At 40.9% G+C, this 26,546-nt stretch overlaps 1 protein-coding gene across 1 annotated transcript in view; it reads left to right on the top strand.

The window, feature by feature from the left end:
* The window catches only part of SPATS2L (spermatogenesis associated serine rich 2 like), a gene marked incomplete at its 5' end in the record, with an annotated part of 47,458 nt that overhangs the window by 6,978 nt on the left and 13,934 nt on the right, over positions 1 to 26,546 (top strand). Inside the window, 5 exons of the mRNA XM_080621807.1 lie at positions 7,676 to 7,788; positions 12,544 to 12,589; positions 13,646 to 13,886; positions 18,289 to 18,489; positions 18,924 to 19,059. Coding sequence (XP_080477933.1) covers positions 7,676 to 7,788; positions 12,544 to 12,589; positions 13,646 to 13,886; positions 18,289 to 18,489; positions 18,924 to 19,059 — 737 coding nt within the window. The remainder of the gene's footprint in view (positions 1 to 7,675; positions 7,789 to 12,543; positions 12,590 to 13,645; positions 13,887 to 18,288; positions 18,490 to 18,923; positions 19,060 to 26,546) is intronic.

Below are 26,546 nucleotides of genomic sequence, written 5' to 3'. Positions count from 1 at the left end.
AGCTGAAATTCTGAGCAAGTTGTCTTAGTAGTAAAGAAATAAATGTGCTTTCCAGTCAGGGTACAGGAGGGAAAGCCCAGGAATTTAACTACTGTCAGTGACACCTTCTCAACTGATGCTAACAGTAACAGCACAATTAACTGTGGTTCAGAAGGTATGTTACTGAATTATCTTAGTGTCCTGGAATGCTTGTCCAGCATCCAAATGATGACAGAAGTTCACTGGGAATCTACACTGGATAAAGACGGGATGATTCACAAAATCGTTAGAATAATTGACTTCCCTGTAGTCTGTCTGGTAATGTTCTTCCTATGATCAGGTTTCAGTGAGTAGGAAAAAACTCTGTTCTCCCACAAACACAGAAGTAAATCTAATAAAGTAGGCTGCTGTTGGCTTGTTCTTGCAGACATCTAAGTATTAATGAAGAATCGCTGTATGTTAGGGGATTGTTTGGCTCTTGTACTTTTTTCATCCTTTAGGATGTTAAATATTTTTTCAAAGGAATTTGTTGGTGAGAAGTTTTCACCATTAGATTATTCTAGATCTGTAATCTGTTGCTTACTTGTTGAGAAGATGGGTGTTCTTGGTAAGTTTGAGGACTGTAAGCTTAGAGAGATGAAGATGGGAATTACCTCCTGCCCTGGTATCACCCTATCACACCTTTAATAAAAATAACTTTATAGTTTTCTGGACTGCTCTCAAAGCTGGAGACTTGTAAGCAGTTGAAGTATATAGCTGTGCTAGCAAAAGGCCTGCTTTATCACCTGAACTAGCAGGTGAACCAGAGAGGAGCCAGCATACGTAGGCTGTCGAGATCCAGCTCAAATCCAATCCTTTTAATATATCTCCCACTTGTCATCTCGTATTTCCTGGAGCTTTGTGGCTCCATTCATCACGGTCTGTGATATGTCTCTTAAGACCTTCAGCTGTAGAAGTGCATTTGTTAAGTTTACATGGTCAAGAAGGTTGTCTACCCCTCCCTTTAGCTTTTCCTTCTGTATTGCTGTGTCCCTTTCCAGAAATAGATGGGACATATTTTGCGTATGGGGATAGACCTGAGCTTCAAGCATAGAAATCTGTGCATGTTTCTGAAACCAGGGTGGAAGGACTAAGAGGTGAATATCAGGGACCTAGATATTTGCATTTCTAGGCTAAGGCTGTCGTATGGCCTGGTCTCCCTCAACACACCTTGTCCTTCCCTAGATACACTGTCATGTCACAATTCGAGAATTGTGACCATTTGTCAATCATTTCTGAACGTCCAGAAATCACTGACTTTTTTTGATGTCTTGTGTACAATAATTGCAGTGTATTCTGGCTGCAAACGTCATTCAAACAGTGCACATGTTGGAGATCTGGTGCCCGACACACAAATCTGTATGTCTTGGAAATTGAAAAAATTTCTGATAACATTATTCGATTTTGTTCCTAAAAGTTTTTAAGGCAAAATATTTTATTTTGGAACAAAACCTTTTGGGATTTCTCCTCTGTTGGAATTCTGGGTTTATATTGGCTTTTGTTATTTCTGAACAGAGTAGTACATATATATATATGTGTGTATTTTTTTTTTCCTTAATGTCGACATATCATTCTGGTCGCAAATTTTAGTTTTCATCTGTCTTATCCCATGTAAGTCACTGAAGAAATCTGGAAAGCAGAAACACAACTTGTAGGTATTGTGGGTGTACGTACACAAGAGAAGCCTATTAAAAAGCATACGTACACAAGAGAAGCCTATTAAAAAAGTGTAAGCGACTTCTGATTTAGTGTTTCCTAAGCCCTGGATGCTCTTCTTTGCAATCTGATGTTCTTTTCTGAGGAAAGTTTTGTGATGAAACTTCACAAGATAGAGAACTTCTACATGGAAAGATAAACAAATGTATATTTTGTACAATGGTCAACAAAGGATTTTGTTGGGGTTTGGCAGTAAAATTGTTGAGCTCTGCAGTACATTAATGTTGCCTAAATCGTATTTTTACATAGTCCAACTAAAACAGGACTGTGTCCACAGTGTTGGTCATATGCTTAATTTCCTTTCTGTGTATTGGCAAGTACTCTTCCTGAGATCATCATCTTGCTTTTTTTGGGTTATCTCCACAACTGTAATGTTCCCACAACCTTTTTGTGTTTAATCATAGTACTAGTCATATGAAACATAGTTTAGCTTTGAATTCTGGTTTTTCTATTGATCAGAAATTTCTTAACAAAGACCACACAGTGCAAACAGTCTGCAGTAGGTTCTGTAGTCTAAAACATAGTCTGTCTGGTCAATTTCATGCGTCTCGGTGTTCTCCACCCCACAGATGTTCTTCTTAATGTCTTTAAGAAGTTTCCTAGCTGCAGTGTGTGGCACGTTGCCTGATCCATCCTGTGGTCTTGGCCTCACTTTGTTGTTTCCAGATGCTTCTTGAGGCTTCCAGGCCTTTCATAGCAGAGAAGGACCTAGAAGCCTTATGATATTCCCATGCTTATATTTAAAGATGGTTAGAATACACTAGATATTTCCTTTACTTTTTTCTTGTAAGAAGTTGCCACAAGGAGATTATGCAATTTTGAGTAGGCAGAGATGATCCACGTGATTGTGAAAGAAGATGGTAGGTTTTTGTGAGAATATGAAGATGTAGTCCACGTGATGGAAACCTTTGGCATCTACCACCATAGAACATAAAATACACTGCAGTTTGCAGCCTAATCTACCCTAGGGTCTTTGCCAACTTTTATTGTTCATATTTGTTGCATCTTTATCAGTAAATAGCATGCCTGTGCCCACAATGAGATGAATAAAACTCCTTTTTCCAGGGCTTTCTCTGCACCTCCTGTTGATCTGAGTTAGTTTTCACTTGAATGCCTGCAGCGCACAGAGAGCTATACTCTCTACTTCCCTCCCCATGCGCCCAAATCAGCTGAAGAGATAAGCTTGAGCAGAGATTTTCTGGGTAGTTTCTGGCAACAACAGCCAGTTGACAACCTAGCCTGTCTGAACTTCCAACAGTCACCTGTGTTTAGTAGAGTCTCCAAAGCAACTAGTTGTTGAGTTGAGAACTAGCTTGTGAGCATAGGGCAGCAACATTAGACAAGTTATTAGATAGGCCTTTGGAAAAGGTCCTTGGGAAGTAGAGAAGCAATTTAACTCCACTGCCCTCTATGCCTGTGGCCTGAGTTATCCAAGGCTAGCCTTGCTACTTGAAATGTATTGTAGGCAAATGTGAAGCTGCAAAGAGATGAGATGATGATAGGATGACAAACAGCAACAGGGTAAATTGTACAAAGTAGACATACTAAAGTTCTGTGCTAAAGTCAAAAAATGACCTTTCTTACACAGTGAAAGAGATGAGCTAATGTGGAAAGCATCCCGCAGAAAGTTTGATCCCGTGTAGATTTAGCTGAAGTAAGTATCAAGTTTTTGTGGTGCTGAAGCTATATCCAGCAGGTGTCACGAATCGGAGCTCTCAGTCGCTGTGCATTAACAGAGCTTGAAATGACTCATGGCTTCTGTTAGTACATGGGACAGGGAAATACAGTGGTTGAGGAGTGGGGTGAGCATATAACAGCAAAATAAGGTTCTTGGTCATAAATCCGAGCACTTAAGTGTTCTGAATCAACTTCTGGTGCCTCCACTGATGGAGACTCCACAAAGGAAATCTGGAAAGACTGGTCTTCAGTGTCTAAATGATCAGCTAAGACAAGGTAGTGTGAATTTTCTTACCATGTAACCCAGCCTAGTTCACTTAAAGAGGTCTATCTTCATGTATTATTTTTTCACGATTATTTTACAGTACAATAAAAAGACCACCAGTACTTCACAGTCAGAAATTAGCATGATGGCACTGTAATGCAGTAAATAAAGTACACCCTAATCAAGGATGTGTCCCACAGAAAGAAGGCCATCCACAGGGGTGCTGGATGACCATTTGCATTGTAAATACATGGTGGATAGCTTGACACAGTACTCAAAAAGCTGATTTGGAACAACTAGATTGGTTTTGGCATTGATTCTCTTGTCTTTTCAGAGTACTACCTTAGCCTTTTGTTAGTTTTGCTAATTATATTTAAGTATTTTTATTTTGGTACTACCTAGTAAAGCTTGTCTGCGTTAAAACAATATAGCACTTAAGTTTCGTGTAACTATTTACTTTCAACTATGTTACATGGGCAAGAGAAAGTAAATCATCAACATGATTCCAGTAGGAACATTTTATTTAAAGCATAATGGGTTGAATTACCATTTGGTGTAAATGGATACTGAAGACAATACAGCAGTGGCAAATGCTGTGAAATAGAAGCATGGTGTGCCAGAATCATGGATGGGTGTAACACCTCATCCATCAGCAGAGTTTCCTGAAGGAAGCATTTGGCTTCCAATGTCCTTTGTTCAGGATTTTGTTACACAAGCTTCCTGGTCACATATGTATGGAACAGAAAACTGAAATTATGCCAAGCAGCCACTAGAGCTTTTAAAACTTATACTGTTTTCTCTTTAGCCTGTGACTGTTTTCATGCATATGACTGTTTTCCAGATGTCAAAAAAATACTGATCATAACTAACGTAGCAAGGCCATGCAATAGCCTTGTCAAAGTACCTGTGTACTCCTTAAGTTTGTATAGGTGATGTGTCTTGTCAAGTTGCATGGGAGCAAATAGAACATTTAAGAAAAAAGCATAAGATCAGATTCTGTCAGTTTGGATAAACTAGTTCTGCTGTGATTGGGGTAGGATTTGGTTCCAGGCTTACTGGCTACCAATTCTGTGATTTGGTCTCTTAGAATCATAGAATCATAGAATAGTTAGGGTTGGAGAGGACCTTAAGATCATCCAGTTCCAAACCCCTGCCATGGGCAGGGACACCCCACACTAAACCATGCCACCCAAGGCCTCATCCAACCTGGCCTTGAACACCCCCACGGATGGAGCATTCACAACCTCCCTGGGCAACCCATTCCAGTGCCTCACCACCCTCACAGTAAAGAATTTCTTCCTTATATCCAATCTAAACTTCCCCCGTTTAAGTTTTAACCCGTTACCCCTTGTCCTATCACTACAGTCCCTGATGAAGAGTCCCTCCCCAGCATCCTTGTAGGCCCCCTTCAGATACTGGAAGCTGCTATGAGGTCTCCACGCAGCCTTCTCTTCTCCAGGCTGAACAGCCCCAACTTTCTCAGCCTGTCTTCATATGGGAGGTGCTCCAGTCCCCTGATCATCCTCGTGGCCCTCCTCTGGACTTGTTCCAACAGTTCCATGTCCTTTTTATGTTGAGGACACCAGAACTGCACACAATACTCCAAGTGAGGTCTCACGAGAGCAGAGCAGAGTAGAGGGGCAGGATCACCTCCTTCAACCTGCTGGTCATGCTCCTCTTGATGCAGCCCAGGATACGGTTGGCTTTCTGGGCTGCGAGCGCATGCTGTCGGCTCATGTTCATTTTCTCATTGACCAAGTCCTTCTCTGCAGGGCTGCTCTGAATCTCTTCTCTGCCCAACCTGTAGCTGTGCCTGGGATTGCTCCGACCCAGGTGTAGGACCTTGCACTTGGCATGGTTAAACTTCATCAGGTTGGCATCAGCCCACCTCACAAGCGTGTCAAGGTCCCTCTGGATGGCATCCCTTCCCTCCGGCGTATCAACCGAACAACACAGCTTGGTGTCATCGGCAAACTTGCTGAGGGCGCGCTCAATCCCACTGTCCATGTCACTGACAAAGATGTTGAACAAGACCGGTCCCAACACCCATCCCTGAGGGGCACCACTCGTTACCGGTCTCCAGCCGGACATCGAGCCATTGACCACAACTCTTTGCGTGCGGCCATCCAGCCAGCTCTTTATCCACCGAGTGGTCCACCCATCACATTGATGTCTCTCCAATTTAGAGACAAGGATGTCATGTGGGACAGTGTCGAACGCTTTGCACAAGTCCAGGTAGATGACGTCAACTGCTTTGCCCCTGTCCATCAGTTTCGTAGCCCCATCATAGAAGGCCACCAAATTGGTCAGGCAGGATTTCCCCTTAGTGAAGCCATGCTGGCTGTCACCAGCCACCTCCTTGTTTTTCATGTGCCTTAGCATGCCTCCCAGGAGAATCTGCTCCAAGAGTTTGCCAGGCACAGAGGTGAGACTGACTGGTCTGTAATTCCCCGGGTCATCCATTTTCCCCTTCTTGAAAATGGGGGTTATATTTCCCTTCTTCCAGTCATCAGGAACTTCACCTGACTGCCATGATTTTTCAAATATGATGGCCAGTGGCTTAGCAACTTCATTCGCCAGCTCCTTCAGGACCCGCGGATGGATGTTGTCAGGTCCCATGGACTTGTGTACGTTTAGGTTTTTAAGATGGTCTCTAACCAGATCCTCTCCTACAGTGGGCCTAGGGCCCTCATTCTCACAGTCCCTGCGTTCGCCTTCCAAGACTTGGGTGGTGTGGTCAGAGCCTTTGCCAGTGAAGACTGAGGCGAAGAAGTCATTCAGAACCTCAGCCTTCTCCAAATCCTGGGTAGCCAGTTCTCCCGATATCTTCCGAAGGGGGCCTACGTTGTCCCTAGTCTGTCTTTTACTCGCTACGTACCTATAGAATCCCTTCCTGCTATCCTTAACATCCCTAACCAAGTTCAATTCTAACTGGGCCTTAGCCGTCCTCACCTGGTCCCTAGCTTCCCGGACAGCATCCCTGTATTCTTCCCAGGCCGCCTGTCCCTGCTTCCACCTTCTGTAAGCCTCCTTTTTTCCTTTGAATTTTCCTGAGCAGCTCCTTATCCATCCAAGGAGGTCTCCTGGTCCTCTTGCTGCACTTCCTTCTAGTTTGGATGCAATACTCCTGAGCTTGGAGCAGGTGATCCTTGAATAACAACCAAAAGTCTTGGGCCCCCCTGCCCTTTAGGGCTATATCCCATGGAACCTTACTAAGCAGGCTCCTGAAGAGGCCAGAGTCTGCTCTCCTGAAGTCCAGGGCAGTGAGCTTGCTGCACACTCTTCTCACTGTCCCAAGGATCTCGAATTTGACCATCTCGTGGTCACTGCAACCAAGGCTGCCCTGGAGCGTCACATTTCCAACCAGCCCTTCCCTGTTGGTGAGCATGAGCTCAAGCATGGCACCTCTCCTTGTCGGCTCCTCTATTACTTGCAGAAGGAATTTGTCTTCCACACAATCGAGGAACCTCCTGGATTGCTTGTGCCGGGCCGTACCGTCACTCCAACAGATGTCAGGGTGGTTGAAGTCTCCCGTGAGAACAAGGGCCTGTGAGCGTGAGGCTGTTCCTATCTGCCTATAGAGCACTTCATCCACAGATTCCTCTTGATCAGGCAGTCTGTAACAGATCCCCACAGTAATGTCCCCCATCGCTGTTCTCCCTTTAACCCTGACCCACAGACTCTCTGTCGACTGCTCACCCGTCCCCGGACAGAGTTCCATACTCTCCAGCTTATCCCTAACATAAATAGCAACTCCCCCTTCCCGCCTGCCAGGCCTGTCTTTTCTAAAGAGCCTCTTGAAGAAATTGTTTTCATTATTTTCATGGGTCAGTTAAGGAGAGGAAGGGTATTATTTCATACAGATACATTGTTGTGTACCTGTCAGCATGTCATGTATAACAGGCATATATATAAAAATCTCTTGGCACAGAAGTACCTTGCTGTCTAAAGGAGTATGATGAACTCATGTGTTACTGTATTCCTGTTTTTTCCTTCCAGATCAATGCAATCCGATCAGTTGTTCCAAACAAAAGCAATAATGAGATAGTTCTGGTGTTGCAGCAGTTTGATAACAATGTAGACAAGGCTGTTCAAGCTTTCATGGATGGTGAGTATAGCATACCTTTTTCACTAAGGCATGAGACGTTCAATTGCGTACTGAAGTATTCATTGCCTTTAGTGGCTTAAAAGTTGTTCTGATAAAATACTGATGATTGTGACACTTGGAAAGCTCATTAGTTATAATTGATACTTCTGTCTGCATCGTTACTTCTTCACAGTACAAGTTTGCCATGGCTGTTTATTTGTTCTTCCTAACTTTGACATTTTTTGGTGCCATTCTTTTGCAGGCCTTTTTTATTCTGCATTAAAGTTAATGCTTTTTAAAGTGAATATGTCAGAATATGATTCACTGTTGAAGATACAGTAACTAATAAGAAGTTGGAATAATTCTGAAGCAGATAACCAGGCCTCTGAACCCCTGAACCTGATGCATACATTGACATTCAAACCTCAATCTGAATTTTGCAAATAGCCTTGACATTTATAATGGCTGAACCAAAACTCCATTGAAAGTTTGAGCCATTCTAAATCTGGATCTGTTTGTATTTTACATTGTGAGACCATCTCTAATGAAAGGTCACTTGTGTTTAAATAACACTTCTGATAAATGTATAATAGCAACTATTTTGAACTTTCACCAGACTGTGGGAAACCCTTTGCAGAAATAACAACGTATCAGGAGCACATCCTCTCAAAATCTTTGTCATTTGGGGCTGCTTAAAAGATACTGGAAGTTCAGTGGTTTTAAAAGCCCTGTATATCTGTCATGGTTTAAGCCCAGCCAGCAACTCAGAACCACAAAACTGCTTGCTCACTCCCCTCCTTTCTTCCTCCCTCAACTCCCAGAGGGATGGGGAGGAGAATTGAAAGAATGTAACTCCCACGGGTTGAGATAAGAACAGTCCAGTAACTAAGGTATAACACAAATCACTACTGCTGACACCAATAATGATAATGATAAGGGAAATAACAAGGGAAGAGAATACAACCGCTCACCATCTGCTGACCGATACCCAGCCCAACCCAAGCCATGATCTAGCCCTTCCAGGTAACTGCCCCCAGTTTATATATTGGGCATGATGTGCTGTGGTATGGAATACCCCTTTGGCTAGTTTGGGTCAGATGTTCTGTCTCTGCTTTCTCCTGACTTCCCCTCCTCCCTGGCACAGCATGAGACTCAGAAAGTCCTTGGTCAGAGTAAACATTACCGAGCAACAACTGAAAACATCGGTGTTATCAGCGCTGTTCCCAGGCTGAAAGTCAAAAATGCAGCACTGCACCAGCTACTAAGAAGGAGAAAAATGACTGCTATTGCTGAACCCAGGGCAGTATCTTAAAAAATGCCTCATAGTGTTGATGTGCCATCTCAAATTTGCTTATTTCATATCTATTTTACTTGAGAATAGCTTGGGGTTTGAATTAATTTACTAAAAAGTATCAGCCAGAAAGCTCATGATGTACTAGGAATTACTCACCAATATGCAAAAGCAAATGCAGACAAACCAGACTATTTATAAATACATCAGAATTCTTCCATCCCGTCTATATGATGCCTCTTGATTCAGGTATATGCATCAGTCAGATTCTGCTGGAAAGAGGAGTCTGTTTATTCACACACAGAGAAAGGAAAATGTGATGCATCAATAACTTTTGTTCTCCTGTAACACATGACTTGGGAAAAGTAGTGGAGAGGTTGCTCCCTAATCATTCACTAAGTTCCTTTCATGCAATTTATTTTGTCTTAAGTTACTACTGCTCGCTTGAGTTGTTTCCAGTGATTCTTTCAAAGGGGAAGTGCTTTCATAGCCATGTGTTGTCATCTGCTAGGAAAAAGAAACAGGGCAAAAGCAAGTGCAAGAATGCAACAAAGTCTTGCAAAAATCAAGCTGTTATAACCTGAGTTCAAATCATCTTTGAGCTTCACCAATTTATGATCACTGTGCCTTGAGTTCAGAAGTCTTTGCAAGTGAGCATTTGAAAACAGACAATATTTGTAACTGTCTGGAAATGGCATGAAAAAAGTCATGTCCTTTCAGCTACCAGTGTGGATAGAATGACTCTAGCACTTTGAGTGCCTTTTCACATGGATGAAAAACTTTGCTAAGATTGAAATACCACAATCACAGAGAACATATTGCTACACACAGTGAAAAACACGGGGATAGCCATGCTGAGTGAAAAGGCTGAGCACCTCCCTTCACTGTTTCTCTCAGAGGTGCTGCATGCTGAACCAAGAAATGTTCAAGTTTAGTTTCCTGAGATGAGCTCCTATCTTGCTTCGTATCTGGAGTGGTGTATAGGTAATGTCTGTTTTATAAATTTACTTCTATATTTGAATTATGAGTTGAGTTAAATAAAATAGTGGTTCAAATTTGTTATTTGCAATGTTTTTACCTAATTAAGCATAATCAGAAGGGCTGCTCAGTGGCTTTCTAGATCTAGTCAAGAAAATATGCTGGTGGGTTTAAATGAGGGCTTTGGGACTTGCAGTTAGTGCATTTCCAACAAGAAGAAACTAGGCTTAGGTGGGTGAATCCCTAAAATAACCCTCACCCTGCATAGTATTTGCAGGGAATCTGAGGGAAGGAAAGCTAAGACATCACCAGCCAACACAAAAAGAGTGTTTGATGATACTGTGAAAACAGTTAACAAAGCTGTCAAGTAAAATCTCATATTTTCAGCAACACAGAATAAAATGGGCAGCAAGTGTCTGGGTTTGTTTCTTTGTAGTGAAACGTGTCTGTTGAAAGACAGCATATCCCTAGGAGAAGGGATTGTATTTGTATGTACATTAGTATGTATCTGTGTAACTAAATATAGTTATATGTGTAGTTACACACATAAGTTTTCTTAGCCTTTGGTCTGCATTGTAATGGAAACAAAATATGGCTTTGATGGATTCATAGAATCATAGGATGGTTTGCGTTGGAAGGGACCTTAAAGACCATCCAGTTCCAACCCCCTGCCACAGGCAGGGATGCCTTCCACTAGACCTGGTTGCTCAAAGCCGCTTCCAACCTGGCATTGAACACTGCCAGGGATGGGGCAGCCACAGCTAGTGTGGGCAGCCTGTGCCAGCGCCTCGCCACCCTCACAGGGAGGACTTTTTTTTCCCAATACCTTATCTAAATTTACCCTAAATTCCATCCCTTTTTTTTTTCACAGTGTAACAAATTTGGCTTAGCACTTCTAATGTGCATGGTAGACTTGCCAGATAATTTTGGATCTGTATTATTGTGATAGAAAAATAATTTGAATACATTTGAAAATCTCACATGTCTTTGGCTGAATCCAAATTGATGACTCATGGTTGTCTGAAAAGAGTATTATTTCTTAATACTAATATTGTCAAGAGTTCACCAAAATGAGTGAGAAGAGTATGAGATCCATTTGGAAAGGATAATAAACAAATATTTACTAGAATTATGCAGTGATGACAAAGTGATTCCTCAAGCAGAAGACCTTTAACCTGGTGGCGATTAAAAGGATTATTGTGGCAGATACTGCCATAGTAGTTTGAATGATGATTCAGACTGCATGCTTACCATTGTCCTGGGTTCAGCAATAGCAGTCATTTTTTCTCCTTCTTAGTAGCTGGTGCAGTGCTGCATTTTTGACTTTCAGCCTGGGAACAGTGCTGATCACACCAATGTTTTTAGTTGTTGCTCAGTAATGTTTATTCTGACCAAGGACTTTCTGAGTCTCATGCTCTGCCAGGGAGGAGGGGAAGTCGGGAGGAAGCAGAGACAGGACACCTGACCCAAACTGACCAGGGGTTATTCCATACCACAGCACGTCATGCCCAATATATAAACTGGGGACAGTTACCTGGAAGGGCTAGATCATGGCTTGGGTTGGGCTGGGTATCGGTCAGCAGATGGTGAGCGGTTGTATTCTCTTCCCTTGCTATTTCCCTTATCATTATTATTCTTGGTGGTAGCAGCAGTGATTTGTGTTATACCTTAGTTACTGGACTGTTCTTACCTCAACCCGTGGGAATTACTTTCTTTCCATTCTCTTCTCCATCCCTCTGGGAATGGGGAGAGGAAGAAAGGAGTGGGGAGTGAGTGAATGGCTGCGTGGTTCTGAGTTACCGGTTGGGCTTAAACCACGACACCATGAGCACCTGTTTTCAGCTTCAGAGTCCAGGAGAACAAAATAATGATTAATGTTAACTGAGTGCAGAAGAGTTTTCTTCTAGTATGGCAGCTAGCATTTGTCTAAAACAAGGCTCTGCTTGCTTTGTTCCATAGATTTCCCTAACCAGCTCATTAGGGCTGGTAGACAGAATTTCAAGTATATAAAATTCTAATAATTTTTCAAAAGTCATTTTTATGTTCTTATGTCTTTTGACTATAACAGATGACACATAGGAAGTATATGATAAAAATGCCAGAAGATTTAAAAACTGTGGGAAGCTCTAGGGCCAGGGTAGTCTATATATTTTGCACAGTATTTATACTAGCATGCTGAGATACTTCTCTTTTTCAGGCAAGAAATTAAAGTGTTAATTTTTCTAGGGCTTATGCTAGTGCTTTAAGTTAGACACCCACTTAATCACTTTGTGGAATGAAGACCAGTAAAAGCAGTAGTGCCAGATAACCCAGGTAGCGTAATCAAATAAAATGGTAACTGAAAAGGAGAAACGCAGCAATACCCACTTTGTTCTCCCCATATAAGCAAGTTCACAACAACAATAGAAATGCTGCCCCGGCTAGGAGAGTAGAAACTGCTCTTGAACACACTTGTTCTTTTTCATAGCTGAACTTTTCTTGAAATGTTTGATCTTCCCTTTCTCTAGGCAGCGCAGCTCAGGTTCTAAAGGAATGGAATATGACAGGGAAAAAGAAGGTAAGAACATGCTCTTGAGAATAAAGGCATTCAGACCATTTATCAGCTGTCTGTAGTTTAATGTAGTGCTTTTATTTTGGCCAGTGCTCGCTCTGCATTTGCTAACATAGGTGACTTCATTCACACCTGTAGTCAGAAAACTTGAAAGCAAATATGTGTGTTATTTCTAATCTGTTTGTCTGTTGTCTCTTCAGCCCAGTGTTCTGAGAGAATTTCTGGGACAGCACATGTGTATACATGTATGTGAAACCCAGACCCTGGACAAGTACAGAATGAATTCTAAAACAGCCCATGTTCAGAAACACTTAATAAGCAATTGTATCCTGGATAATCACAGCCAATTATAGTGCTAGGGATTTTGCTGACAACTGTAAAAATAACATAAGCATAGGAGTCATCCATTAGGAGTCACACATTAGTGACACCATCAAGTCAGGTACTTCAAGTATATATTTGGGATGTGATCTTCATGCATATGTATTTCCAAGCTGGAGCTGTACCAGGAAGCTGCCCTGAAAGTCAGTGTCATGGAGGCTCCTTTTTAAGGTTGGAAGAGCTACAGTAGCAGTGGCCAACCTGTGTTCTCTGTGATTCCCTGCCCATGGCAGGGGGTTGGAACTAGATGGTCTTAAGGTCCTTTCCAACCCTAACTATTCTATCATTCTTTTACTTTCTACCTGATCAGAGTGGTGCCTCAAGTGTTTGTCACTGTTACTGTGTGGATGTCCCCTGGATGGTTAAGAACTGCTTGTCCTAAGTAACTGCAAACAGTTTGAGCAGCTTCTCAGCAAATGTTTTATTGTCATTTGCAATGCAAGTATTTTGTGTGGAAGGAAAGGGAAAACCAGTTTGGGGCTTCAGGTTTTGTTTGAAACAGTTTATATGTTCAGCTGAACAGATGCACTGTGTTTGTATAGCACAGCACGGCCTGTGAATTGCATTACTCTGATGTCACTAGCATAGCATTTTAAAAGCATGGGCGTTTTACTGATTGTATTTTGAGTTTATGAGTTGCACTGAGTGATGTCTCTGTTCTTGCACTATTTCTCCATTTAGAACAATAGGAGAAAAAGAAGCAAATTTAAACAGCACCCAGGCAATAAAGATCCTAAAACCAAGAATGGTGGACCCGAGAAGGCATCTCACGAGCCCCAGGGAATATATGATTGCCATCTGAATGGATGCTCCCAGGACAACTCTTGCTGGGCTTCTGCCAGTCAGAAACTGGAAGGTGCTTCTCTTGAGAGCAAAGGCTCAGGATTTGTAGACTCAGCGCTGGTCTGTCCAGAAATCACAGGTCAGTTCATCTGGCACAAGGCACCTTTAACTGGCAATAGCTAAGCCCCCATTTACATAAAGAACATGGTATTTATATTGCCACGAAGCAGAATATAATAAAAACAATAAATTGGAGGGAGCTATTTATACAAAATAATGCACCTAGCTATTAAAGCCATGCAAGTAGATCTATATCTGGGCACAGTCCACCTTGCAGTACGTTCCCTTGCAAAATATCTTCTTTTCTTTTCTAGAGACAAAATGATCAAAAATATAATTAAAAGCTCAGCTGATACAGAATATTACAGATATAAATATACAAGAATGCAGGGTTAGAAAATGGCTTGAGTATAAAATGTCTCCTCATCTGGAACAAAGATATCAGGGTAGTATGAGCTTGAGGCGTATCACAGGATTTCTTCATTACCTGGTTCAGACTAGTCCATTTATTTTTTTTTCTCGTCTCCCCCTAATAGGCTAGTGGCAGTAGATCTCCATTGGCTTTCTCTGAGAGGGAGGGGCCTTTCTGTTGAGGGAAGGCAGTCTGATAGCCTCTTAGTACATACATGTTTCTGCTAGGGTATACGTTCTGATTCTGGAACTCTGGAGAACAGTAATAAAGAAAGGTCTTCCCTACTGGGTTGTAGTAGGTACAGAGTTATGGTTATAGCAACATCAATGACAACAAACTTTCTCCTCTGGGGAAGAAACTATGTGAAAGCTTTCGCCTTCAAGTACCCTTTCATAAAGCTCATATTTAATTGCTGTCAATACTGGCAATGATTTTTCAGCTCTTCGTATTTCAAACTTCTGACAGCCCTAGACTCTTGCTGCTGCTAGTATTTTCTTCCTGTGTTTTAAGCAGTAGGTAAGACTGCATTAAAAAACTTTACTTGAAATCCCTTTTTCCGTGGTTGCAAATACAGCTCTCAAACCTCATTTTAAAGGAATGTGCCAAATGGATAATTGTCCTGAAATGAATTCTCTGCTGCTTCCAGATAATTTTGGTGGTGCTAACCTCTGAAATGAAAACTCTGCAACCTGTATCAGCCAAATAGACAACTACTTACCAAGAAATTTTGTCCTAAGTATTTGGTGCCTTACAAAGTATCAGAGATACTCTTCCTACCCGTGCCAAAGACTCCCACTTAGTTTGGATAGAATATGCCATAAACCAGAAAATTCTGCATTTCCATAATACTAAATCATTTTTGGCACTTACTCTGCAAGATGTAAATATTTGTGGTATAAATATATGTTATGTCAAGCTCTCATGTCAAACTTCTTAGAGTTGCTGGTTTTGAAATGATACATGTGTGAATAAAGATACATAGACTGAATCTGTCCGTGCATGGAGAAGAGTTCTTTCTAGGGAGTAACAGACCTAAACACAAGAGTACCCGTGCTTTTAGTGATCTTTTTCTGTGGCATTAGGATTGAGTCCTTTCTTTTTCTCTTTGACATGATAACAGTGAAGTTTTACATACTGAGGGCAAAAAGTATCACAGAATTTTACTTTGTTTTTACAAGTGACAAATGAGGTATTACCACAGCTTTACAATGTTTATAGACGTTTACACATATCCCCTGTTTCAGAAATAATGGGAGAGTGGGATAAAAGTGAAAGAAAAAGGTGGAAAAAGAAAGGAAAGGTAATGGAGAGAAAGGAAAACCTGAAACTTTTCCATTCAGGTTTCCCTTGCACAGTAAAATAAGTTCCTGGCAATTTGTTTAATACAGAGAAGAAATAGCTGCTGCTTCACTTTGAGTTGCACTAAATTCCTTGTCTTTACAGCCACTGTAATAGCTACTTTCTTAAGGTCAAAAGCCACCTATGTACATATTGCTAAATTGGTGCTGAAGTGCATGCTGCTAAATAGAAGGGTGATGAGAATTCCTCAGGGGCCAGCAGCTCAGCCCTTGTGGTTTCTGAGCAAGTCACACAGACTTGCAGTTTGAAATGCTAAAGTCAGTCCAAAGTGCACCTGTTTCATATTGCTCCCTCTTGTGTTGTAATCTCCTTTGTTTTGTCCTTGTCTGTCTTGTTCGTTTTGGTTCCTTCACTATCAAATTAATGCTACTGCAGTCATTTCACCATCACCTTCAAACAGCTCACAACGTAGAATGATCATAGTCAGGTGTCTGCTGACAGACCCCTATTCTTTCCTCCCCATGAGGAACATGAGATTGAAGCTTTGCTTATACCAGCTCACAGTCTGTGAGATTAGGTCTTTGCGAGCCATAAATTCCTGGCTGCCTGGAAGCGACTTCAGGGACTAGAAGTGAGGATGCAGTGTGTCTGGTGTTTCTCCATGATGTGTCCCATGCTAGAAAATGACAGGGGAGAACATGTGGCTATTACCTTTAGTTCATATCTGCTTATTTTTTGTCATTATTCCATCTTTTTTTTTCTCAGAGGTACTTGGTTGTTGCTTTTTTTGTGTTATGGCTTCCTACAGGGAGTTAAGACCTGCTAGAGAAAATGAAGCACACAATTCAAGGCCCTGGAAAGCCAAATTGCCTCATCATGGAGGGCCACGGGGAGTGTTTCGGTTAGTTATGAATCAGTTCAAGGGCTCTCCTCAGTATCTTGAAGGGGAAAAGGCCTTCAATAAACCAGATTACTTCAAAATGATGACCATAACAAACTTTCCAACTTTCTTTCTTGTCCTTGACAACACAGGATCTGAAGGACTTACGGCTGCCTTTTCTGTGCATGCCCTTGTAAAGAAGGGGCATGCATGTGCTGAAAGAATATTTAATGCTGCCTTACCATGCTTTTTGCAGGCACTTGGGTAAAACCAGATACAAATCAAATACTGATTTCTCGCCTGCCTTTATAAGTTGTTTTTCATGTAGGATGATTTTCAGTGAATTCCTTGAACTTCCTGTTTATATCTCAAGGGGTTTTTTTAGTTCTTTCAGCCAAAGAATCCACAAGGTTCACTTTGTTTAAAAGGTGTTAAATGGCAAGCTGTTACAGAAAGATAAACCGCTTGTTTTGAAGAGAGTAGCTCAGCAGATTTCAAAGCAAGTTTATTTGGGCTGCCGCCACTACGGGCTGGTCTGGTAATACTTGGTGGCTAATATAGAGAAGGTCACACATTAGACTAGTGCTGAAATTCTAAGCCACCACCTACTGAACTATGCAGCAGTTTACTTGTAGATATTATGACCCAGAGGTTTGACTTGTCTTTCAAGTATTTGAGAGAAACAGAGTTCGTTATATATGTTGCTTAGCTGGCCCAAGTCTTCAGGGATTTGATGCAGGCTTTCTCGATCTGTTGTTGATTGTCCTCAATCAAATTTGCAAGTTCAGTAGCAGCATACTAAAGTATTGTTTGCTAGGTGATATTGATCATTGTGCTGCTGGGTTTCACAATAGCTCATGTGTCATTTGGAAGAAACGATGCCGAAACATTGCAGAGAAAAGATTTTAGAGTATAACCATTCTTCTAGATGACTTTCTTTAAGAAGCTGTCAGTTTGCCATTTGTCTTGGCAAGAATACCAAAGCTTCTGGTTAAATGGAGTCAATAACAATTTTGCACTATAACGATAAATTTCAAAAGGTCTTGAGGACAGTAGGCCTGGCCTTTCTCTATAGCTTAGCTGATAGAGTGTTTATTTCTAACTATCTTTCGGAGTTATTTAGTAAGGCCAATCTCAACTGGCAGGGGCCTTACCTGTCAGTTTTCATAGTCATTCTTTGGCTGCTTGGCCCTCTGTCATGATGCTGGTGTCTCAAATCCCTTTGGAGTCTTGGAAAGAGTAAACCATGTTGCCTTGTGGCAGCAAACAGGCTCAGGCACTGTTATTTTAGCCCTCTCAAGCTGTTGAACCCAAGAGCCTAGTCTTAGACGTTGTTTCATTTCCTGCCTGGTCCCTCTTAGCAACTGCTTTTGATAGAAAGCTATAGTCAGGCACGGTAAGTATTTCAGATAGGAATGTTTAATTGGTGCTTTTAAAATGCTGGTTAAATGGTGAAAACGGTTTTGTGTGAGGTAGATACAAACAGAAAGATATCAGTATTAGAGTTTCATGCTTTCCATAGCAGACTTCCTCTCTAGTTCTGTTCTCTAATACTTGGGCAAAGATTACGATTGGTAATATGCTTTCTATGTTATGAGGTATTTTTTCAAGTCAGCATGGAAGAGTTGATTTTTTTTTAATGGGTTTTTCTTTTTAGACTGTTGAAACATAGATGTGTTCAGATCAGTGTTTAATAACCAAACCCTTTTGTTTCTGTTCTGTTACTGCTTTCCAAGTTTCTATAGAATGCCTGCCAGTGGGAGGTGGGGGGAAAATCCACAAAACAACTTGATTTTTCCATTGTATTAAGTAGTTCAGACTAAACAATATGTCTTCATAGCTTTCTTAATATTCTAACTCCCTGTTTTCTGCCTTAATGCTTTCTTGCAGACAAAGAACGAGAACGCCAGAGAGTATCCACGGAATTAAACCCAAAGACTATGAATGGAGTAGAACAGCATGAGTCTCCTCAGGCATCAGTTCAACTCCAGTGTAACCTAGGCAGGCCAAAGTCAAAATCTTCCTCAGTTAAGTCACCCAATGCTACAACCCAACTTGAAACAAAGACAGACGATTCAGTCAAAAAAAGAGGTAAATTGGGTCCCTGGTTGCTGTGTGCTGAGATGATCAGACAGTTGAGGCCTCAGGGGGTGGGGGGAAGCACCTGTGTGAAGAAGAGATAAGTTGGAAAGTGAGAGCAGACTCATACTCAGCATAACAAAAGTGAATAGAACAATTTATAATTATTTAACTTTATAGTGAATGAAATTAAAAATAAATAATTTGAATCAATAGTGCTGTTTTAACACTCACTTGCGTTGAAGAATGAATTTGAGCAGCGTGTTTAGAAACTGAAAAGCACCATGGAAGGACTGACTGTGGAAAAGTTGGGTTTTTGGACTTCAGTAGGATAACCACTTTGTCCTAATGTGGGCAAATAACATATTGAACTATTCCTGCTCCCTCATTCAGAAAAACAAAAAACAGATTTCTGACTTTTGTGCAATGTTTGTTATCTATTTTAGGGCCAAACATTGAAAAATCAGTAAAAGACTTGCAGCGTTGCACTGTTTCTCTAACCAGATACCGTATGATGATTAAAGAGGAAGTGGATAATTCAGTGAAGAAGATTAAAGCTGCTTTTGCAGAATTACACAGCTGGTAGGTAAATCAGCTGGAGCGATCCATCAGCACCACCTGAGAAGAGGTGCTAATGAGACCACTGGCATTGGTGGGGAGGGGTCACTGACACCCTGTGCATTTGCAGCATTTTGGTTTCATCAAAAAAAGCCACGTGGTGCCATTAAGTAACTCCTCACCAACCATGAAGTAATATATGCATAAGTGTATATTTACGTACATAAAAGGGGACGAAACTACACTTCTTTGGGAAAAAAAAAAGTATCTCATTATGTTGTTCGGTGTTTTTTTCCCCCCAAGTGATCCATCTTGACTTAATTGTTTTGTATCAAGTTCAGTGGCAGCATATCTGATCTGAAGCTTTTCTAAAAATCCTGTCTATGGGGTTTTCTGGAGTCTCTTTACCTTCTTTAAATCTCTTCTTTCTATACTACTGCTTTGATCTTATCTTCTTTGGCAAACAGTCCTTTTCTGTCTCTTCTTTTCCTATTATCTTTGCTAGTTATCCCACCATTCTTTGATTTTTCTTTCCCTCATAGTTTCTTCCCCCATCCATCACTTCATTTACAGTTCTCATCTCTAATTCATTCTTCTTCCTCATTCTTTTATCTCTTCGTTTTCTCTAATTCTTTTATATTATAATTTTGGCTATTCCTGATCCTTGGCGATGTCTACACCCTTTGAAATTTTGTAGCTGAAATAATTGCTGTAGTAGCGAGCTGTATATTTTGAATATACTTCTCATAGAAAAATATTTTCTAGTTTGAGTTTTACTTGGCCTTTCATTAAGCATAGATGCTATATAAAACCCATGTATTATACAGCGTTGCAGTAAACAAGGAAGTCATATTAAAATATACAGGATTTGGTTACAAATCACAGAAAAGTACAAAATCCTTTCACCCTTAATTCATCCGTAATATTTGTCAGTATTTTCATGCGCATACTTTGTATTATAAGCATACTACAAAAGTGCTGTAGTATTAGCAGAATTTTAACTCTGGACTTCAGTGGTGCATTCGTTATCCTCAGTGATACATCTGAAGTGACTTGTGTGCCACTGGGGCTCCAATTCCGTATGGGCAGAAAGTCGAAGCACTACTGAGCTGATTAGTGGAAGATTCTGTTGCACTGAGCCAGCAGTGCATCTGGCTGTCTAGCAAAGAGAGTTTTGTTTCTGTCTCTGTACTCCAATGAACGTAGGCTGTGATCATCAGTTGTACTAAACTCTATTGTTGTCAGGAGTGCTCTGGAGCCAGCATAGCAGTGGTTGCTTACAAACTAAAGTGCAGTAATTATATAGTAATTATAGAAAAATTAAGTAGAATTCATCAATCCTATGCACCTTTTTATGGTAGTTCTCAGAGGTGGTTTTGTATGGCTTTGGAAAATTTATGAAACATTTATGGTTTCTGTTAAGAAGGCTGTGACCTTTTCTCTGAGTAAACTCATAGTTTGGTCTCATTTGCTGTGTAGTTCTCACTTACTATTTTTTGTAGCAGTGTTAAAAATACATAATGGCCCTTGTATCTAATCTTGTTTCCAGGCAGTCATGGTCAATTACGTCTTTAAACAGTAGTCACTCTGGGCATGGAACAGGCTTAAAACTCTAGTGTAATCTAAGACTGTGGGGTGAGGTGCTATATTACTAACTTCAAAACTGAAATTCTTCATTATTCATGTTTTAACTTGAAAAACACTGAAGTTGCATTGCCTAATCTATAATACGTTTTTTAATAGGTGAGCTTAATAGGGGAAACGACAGAATGTCCACAAAACAGTGTGTAAATCCAAGGAGACTTTAAATGATGAAAAATAGCCTGGAAAACTTTTGAACATTCTTCATTTTAATTTTTCCTCCTACCAGCTTCAGGGCATAAATTATTGGAATCTACCAGAAGCTCTAGAATGTAACAGACCTGAATATTCAGGCCTCACAAAGCAATTTCATGCATGTAATATTGCAACATAATATTGCAACAAGGACAGTATAATGTCAGGACATGTTTATGAAAATCTCAGTGTGGGCTACATTGCTTTTGGCAGCTCATAACCTAATATTTACGGGTTTTTTCTTCAAATGAATGAAGAGAAAATCTGGTTTAAATACTAAAATGAATGACTTAACACCTTCTTTGCTAAAATGAAAAGCAGGTTTGAGATCTGTTACGTGACCTTGTGGCTTAAACTCTGAAAAAGATGGGAAGAGCTGTCTTTAGTATCTCATTTATAAGAAGTTGCTGCCAACTGCTCTATATTAACTGGATTTGAGTAAAAAGTCACCAGGGCCAGTGATGCATATACAGCTTCAGACCTCATAGAGTCAAAAGATCACATTCCTGGGCTGAACAGTTTAGTTTGTGTTATTTACTGGCAGTTTCCTTGCTTCAGAGTTGAACAAAGCATCACTAGTGGTAGCAGGAGGATAGGGTAGCTAGGCATGCAGACTCTTGCATATTTATCACCCTCCTTGGGCATTGGAATTCCGCTGTGGCAGTCAACTTGTTTATCATGGGAAAAATTATAGAATCGTAGAAGTGTTTGGGTTGGAAGGGACCTTAAAGATTATCTAGTTCCAATCCACAGCTGAACTATTGTTCCCAGGATGCTATGGAGTAACCAAAAGCAAGGGCATGAAAATGATATCTGGTCGTCTTTGTGATAGTGATTCTAAAGCTTTTTGCAAGTTGTTTTTCCAGTTGCTGCTGGAGTGTGGATTGATTGAGGTGTAAAACAGATAAATACGCAACAGCAGCTAAGTGCTGTCTGTGGTCAGAACTGCAGGGAATGCTTGAATGGGATGAATACAGTAACCTAGATGGGAGCTTAACCGGTTCATGTTACACACAGCTGTCACCACCCAAGAGGTTTTAGCGAAGCTAAATGAAGTCGGAAGCTTTAATCTTGCATTGCAGCTGAATGCTGAAGCACATACTACTTTCTGTTGTTGCTCTTTGGTTTTCTTCCTTTGGCAGTAGGATAAAAGACCCTTTTTGTACCTTATTTTTGCATTTACTGTCAAGATCAGAATCAAAACTGCATTTGAGGAGGCAGTAATCTTCTGGACTTCCTCATAAGCTTTTTTTAATCTTTTCATGATTTTACCAATCACAGAAAGGACGAAGAAGTGAAAAGATAATGTCATGTATCTTCCTCCTACCTCCAGATAGTACAGGAAACCATGATCATGGAGATAAGCGAATAGCATGTGTGGCCTAAGATGTCCTGAAAGCTTCAGCAGAAAAAATCACAAGCATTTTCCCTTTTAACAGCAGAAACTTCTGAGTGAGTTATCAGTAGAAGTCCATGTCTCTGTCTTGCTCAGTATTTCACAGCTTGTCCTAACCGATGAAGGAAGTTACTCCTGAGCACTCTCAGTCAGCACTGTACTGCAATTTAAAAGTCACATATCTGGCAAAACAGTGCATACCACTGTCCCACAATTTAAAAGAGGAGTGGGATGGAGCAGGCATGCTGTGGACACCTGTAAATGCTTGGAAAAGCAAATACAAAGCTTGCTTCCAGTTTTAACATTTTAATGAAATGGGGCCAAAAACCAATCCCATAAAGATGTTTATTTAATAATGCTGCAGTGAGCTCACTTTCTCTTTCAGGAGTGTCCCAGTTGGAGTTCCTGCCAACTGGAGTAATTCTCTGCATGCTCAGAACAAGTGGTAACAACTTGCTTTTACACAATGCTTTTCATGCCAGAAGTCACCAGAGCATTTTACAGGCCATGGGCTGGACCACACAAGGCACTTTGCCCTACTCTGTGAGAATTCTTTTGCAGTCTCATGTAGATTGTGTTTCTGGTACGATCTGGCACTCTTGTCACCCCTGCTCGTGCAGGGCTTTCTATCACATTGCTTTCTCCAAGGCTGTGAGAGCGCAAGGCAGAGCAAGCTGAAGGGCACCATTTCTCTGATGTGCATCTGAAAATTATGAGGAAGATTCTTCTAACAGTGCTTTTTGAGCCAGTATTTCTCTTCATTGCATCTTAGTTTGGTGTATGGTTCTCAGGAATACTTCTGTGTGAGTAAGAACATAAGCTGCTCCACTTACTGCTTGATGTAAAACATGTCGAAGCATAGCCATGTCTCGCAGTAGTGTAGGACAAGAAAAATACTGAATAGTGCTTAAGTTGCAGGAAGAGGTCAGAAAAGCTAGGTGAACTCTCCTCTCAATAGAGTGCGCTTGAGGCATTTGTTGCCGAGGTTAAAACCCATGTGATATAATTGTGCTCTCACTTTTCTACCAAGAGACTGAATAATAACCTTTGGGGTAAAAAGAGAGCCCCAGGAATCTGAGTGAAATGTGTAGAGCACAAAAGAAGCCACAGTTCCACGTAACACCTCTTGCCAGAAAATCATTTTCACATACTGGGCATCCACACAGTCATATGGAGCACTAAAAGGAAACATCTGCCACTTGCCCATACAGTCTGCTTCCAACCACAAATGGAAAAATACTCTGTAGAAAATAGTAAGGCCAAGTTTAATTACACTGCACGCAGAACTGGACCGAAGACAGACAAGCTTCCTTTACTCTTTGCATCTCAAACACATCGGTATGCTTTATAAAGAGCATGAAAACCAACACAGTTGATTTTTTGAACAAACGAAAAGCCCTTGAAAGCTTCACCATAGGCTGGATAAAAAATTGCCTCTGACATAATACTGGGGAAATGGAATTTGGTAATGCAAACAATTTTTAAATTTATTTTAATGTATGTTTTATATTTTTATATGATATTTTAATATATATTTTTATGCATTTAAGGAACAACTGGAAAGCAAGTACTGTATGTTTTGGGAAGATAAAGCAGTTTTTCTGTTGCTTTCTAAGTTAAAATCAAAGCAGAAGAAAAGGGGGGGAAGAAGTCATTTATAAGAACATAATTGTGTCTGTACTAACTCAGTGCTGGACGATCAGCAATGTTGCCAGTGCTCACAGGCTCACAGTTGCAGAGCAGTGAGTGAATACAGTCATCCTTTTTCTGGGACCCTTACTTGGCAACCAGTAAAAGATGATGGTTTTCTGTTGCCCAGAATCAGTGGCACCAGATGAAGAACTGCCTGTTTGTGTTAGTGATGTGGCAGTATAGAGCATGGGCAGATGGCTGGAAAGGCCAGAACTGGTATTGCTTTACAGTGAACAGAGTTCCTATGCTGTTTCTTTGTGTTTCCAGGCAGTCCTCATTAGCTTTCTGTCTCTCTCTGCCTGCCAGCTGACCTGTGGTAGTCTTTATGCCTCTGAAGTATGGATTTTCAAATCCTCTCACTGTTTGTTCTGATATTTGTTTGCATGTCAGTCACGCAATACAGTCTGTAACCTTGCAAGTGCAGAGAAGGAAAAAATGGTCTCCCAGGCATTTAGGTTTCCTTGAGCACAGGTGGGTTTTCAGGTACCTTCAAAGACCAGTGCTTTTACCAAAGCCCCTGGACCCTGCTTCTACTGCCTGGGGGTCTGGGGATCTGATGTAACAGCTCTGGCCTCAGGCTCACTACTGCCTGCAGAGCTGCAGCACTGGGAGAGGGATTTGTGCTTGCTCTCTTCTCACGACCTCCAGCAGTCTGGGATTACTCTTGCTGTGTATTGGTGGAGAGAACAGACAGAGCTCATGAAATTGGAGGAGTTGGGTTTCAGTGAGGTATATCATGTCCCCCTTCTGGCCCCTTTACTTGTTTTATCCCTGTATTTTTTACTACACTTGTGAAGACAGATTACAGAGGTGAAATCCAAAGGTGAATTATGCTCTCTCTCAGTACGTTGTTCATACTTCATGGCTTCATGTCTCTCTCTTTCCTCCCAGTCATTCATAGGTATTTGTTGTCCTCAGCAAAACATAAGCACGTGTAGTTTTTGGGGTCCTGCGTGTAGATTGTTGCTTTTTGTGCACATCATTGTGGATGTAAAGTGAATATATCCTTTTTGATCTCATCAGACTAAGGAGAAATCTAACTTATTAAACATACGTAGGGAGTAACTATCTCAACAAATTTCAACAGGTGTTAGCCCAAAGAGCCAGACTCTTTCTTTCTTCATGGCCACTTTCCAGGGTGCTTTTGGGAAAGTTACATCTCCTTTGTAGCAGGAGCCCAACAAGGACCACAGTCTTCTGCCTTGCCAGAGTGTATTTGGGCTAAAATATATAAAACCAGTAAGATATTCTGGTACTGCAGTAGCCGTATCAGAACTGAGGGTCAGATAAGGAAATAAATATTTACACAAATTTATGTCAAAATGTGCAGGATGCTATTGAGCCATGGTGCAACTCGCACTCAGTTGTTAAAACTCTGCCAAATCCAAAGTGATGCCTTCACTTCTAAATAAATAAAATTTGGAAGCATTCTTTCAGGAAAAGGTTTTCCATGTCAGTTTTTGGCTTAAACAAGTATTTATGATCAAGCAATAAAGTTCTAACTGTTTGTAAAGAGATCTTTAAAATGCAAAGAAACCTTCAATTATGATGGCTTTGCAGGGCCCCACTGTGCTAGCTGGCTGCAAAAAAATTAGTGAAGGTAGATAAAGAATAACACAAAATCATGTGAATAACTGAAAGCCTTTCAGTATTTTTACTTCTACCAGATGGTACACTGCAGAGGGAAGGATTTCACTGAAATTGATTTATTCTGTCTTTTGTTTGTCTGCTTATTGTCAGGCTGTATTTGTGGTCAGAATGAAAATTCATGTAATCTGGTTTGCTGTGTAAACATCCTGTGTGTGCTAATCAAATAACTATTTTCAAGCACCATGAACATTTAAATACCGTTGAGCTAATACTGGAAGAATTTAATTTCTTGAAACATTGCAAAATATGTAATGTAACAATTGCTTTTCCTACAGGTTTATTAATATAAGGAAAACCTGAAGTATCATTTCTCCAGTTACAATATAGCACAGCTGTTCCGTAATCCTATACTATCCTATAAATCCTTTTTAATCCTATAAAACTTGTAGTCACCCATTACAGGTGATTGGGCTTTATACTTAACGTTCTCATCACATCATTATAGCTCCTTGTGTCAAAAGTCTGACAGAGACCGTTCTGGTGTTTTGGATTCAGGTGGGTGATTCATTGTGAAATACACAATTGGTTTAGTGGTTCTTATCAGTTGTCTTTTCACCCCACCTTTGGGTCAAGTATGTTCATGCTAGAAGGGAAATGTGTACAGGAAATAAGGCATAATACTTAAAAGACCAACACTGATCTTGTCAGGACTATCCCATGAATTTGTATGTAATCTCAGTTCAAATAGTGCAGGGACAGTGACTACTGACATCCCTCAAACTTGCTTGAGTTTGACAGCAGGTTGTTAACTAGCACAACTTTAAGGAGCTACTGGGGTCTGTTCCAAAGCCCACTAGCCCACTAACAGAAAAAGTGGCTGGAGAATGATGTGTTGTTTGGGGGTTTGTTTGTTTTGAAGCTTAAGCTGGCAGACTCTGGCCATGTCCCACAAATAAGTCCCTAATGAAAAAAGGACTTGAGTCGTACCTCAGTGTTC

The sequence above is a fragment of the Psittacula echo genome (assembly GCF_963264785.1).
Source record: "Psittacula echo genome assembly, chromosome: 6".
Classification (NCBI taxonomy): Eukaryota; Metazoa; Chordata; class Aves; order Psittaciformes; family Psittacidae; genus Psittacula; species Psittacula echo.
This window is presented reverse-complemented; position numbering and strand designations above follow the sequence as displayed.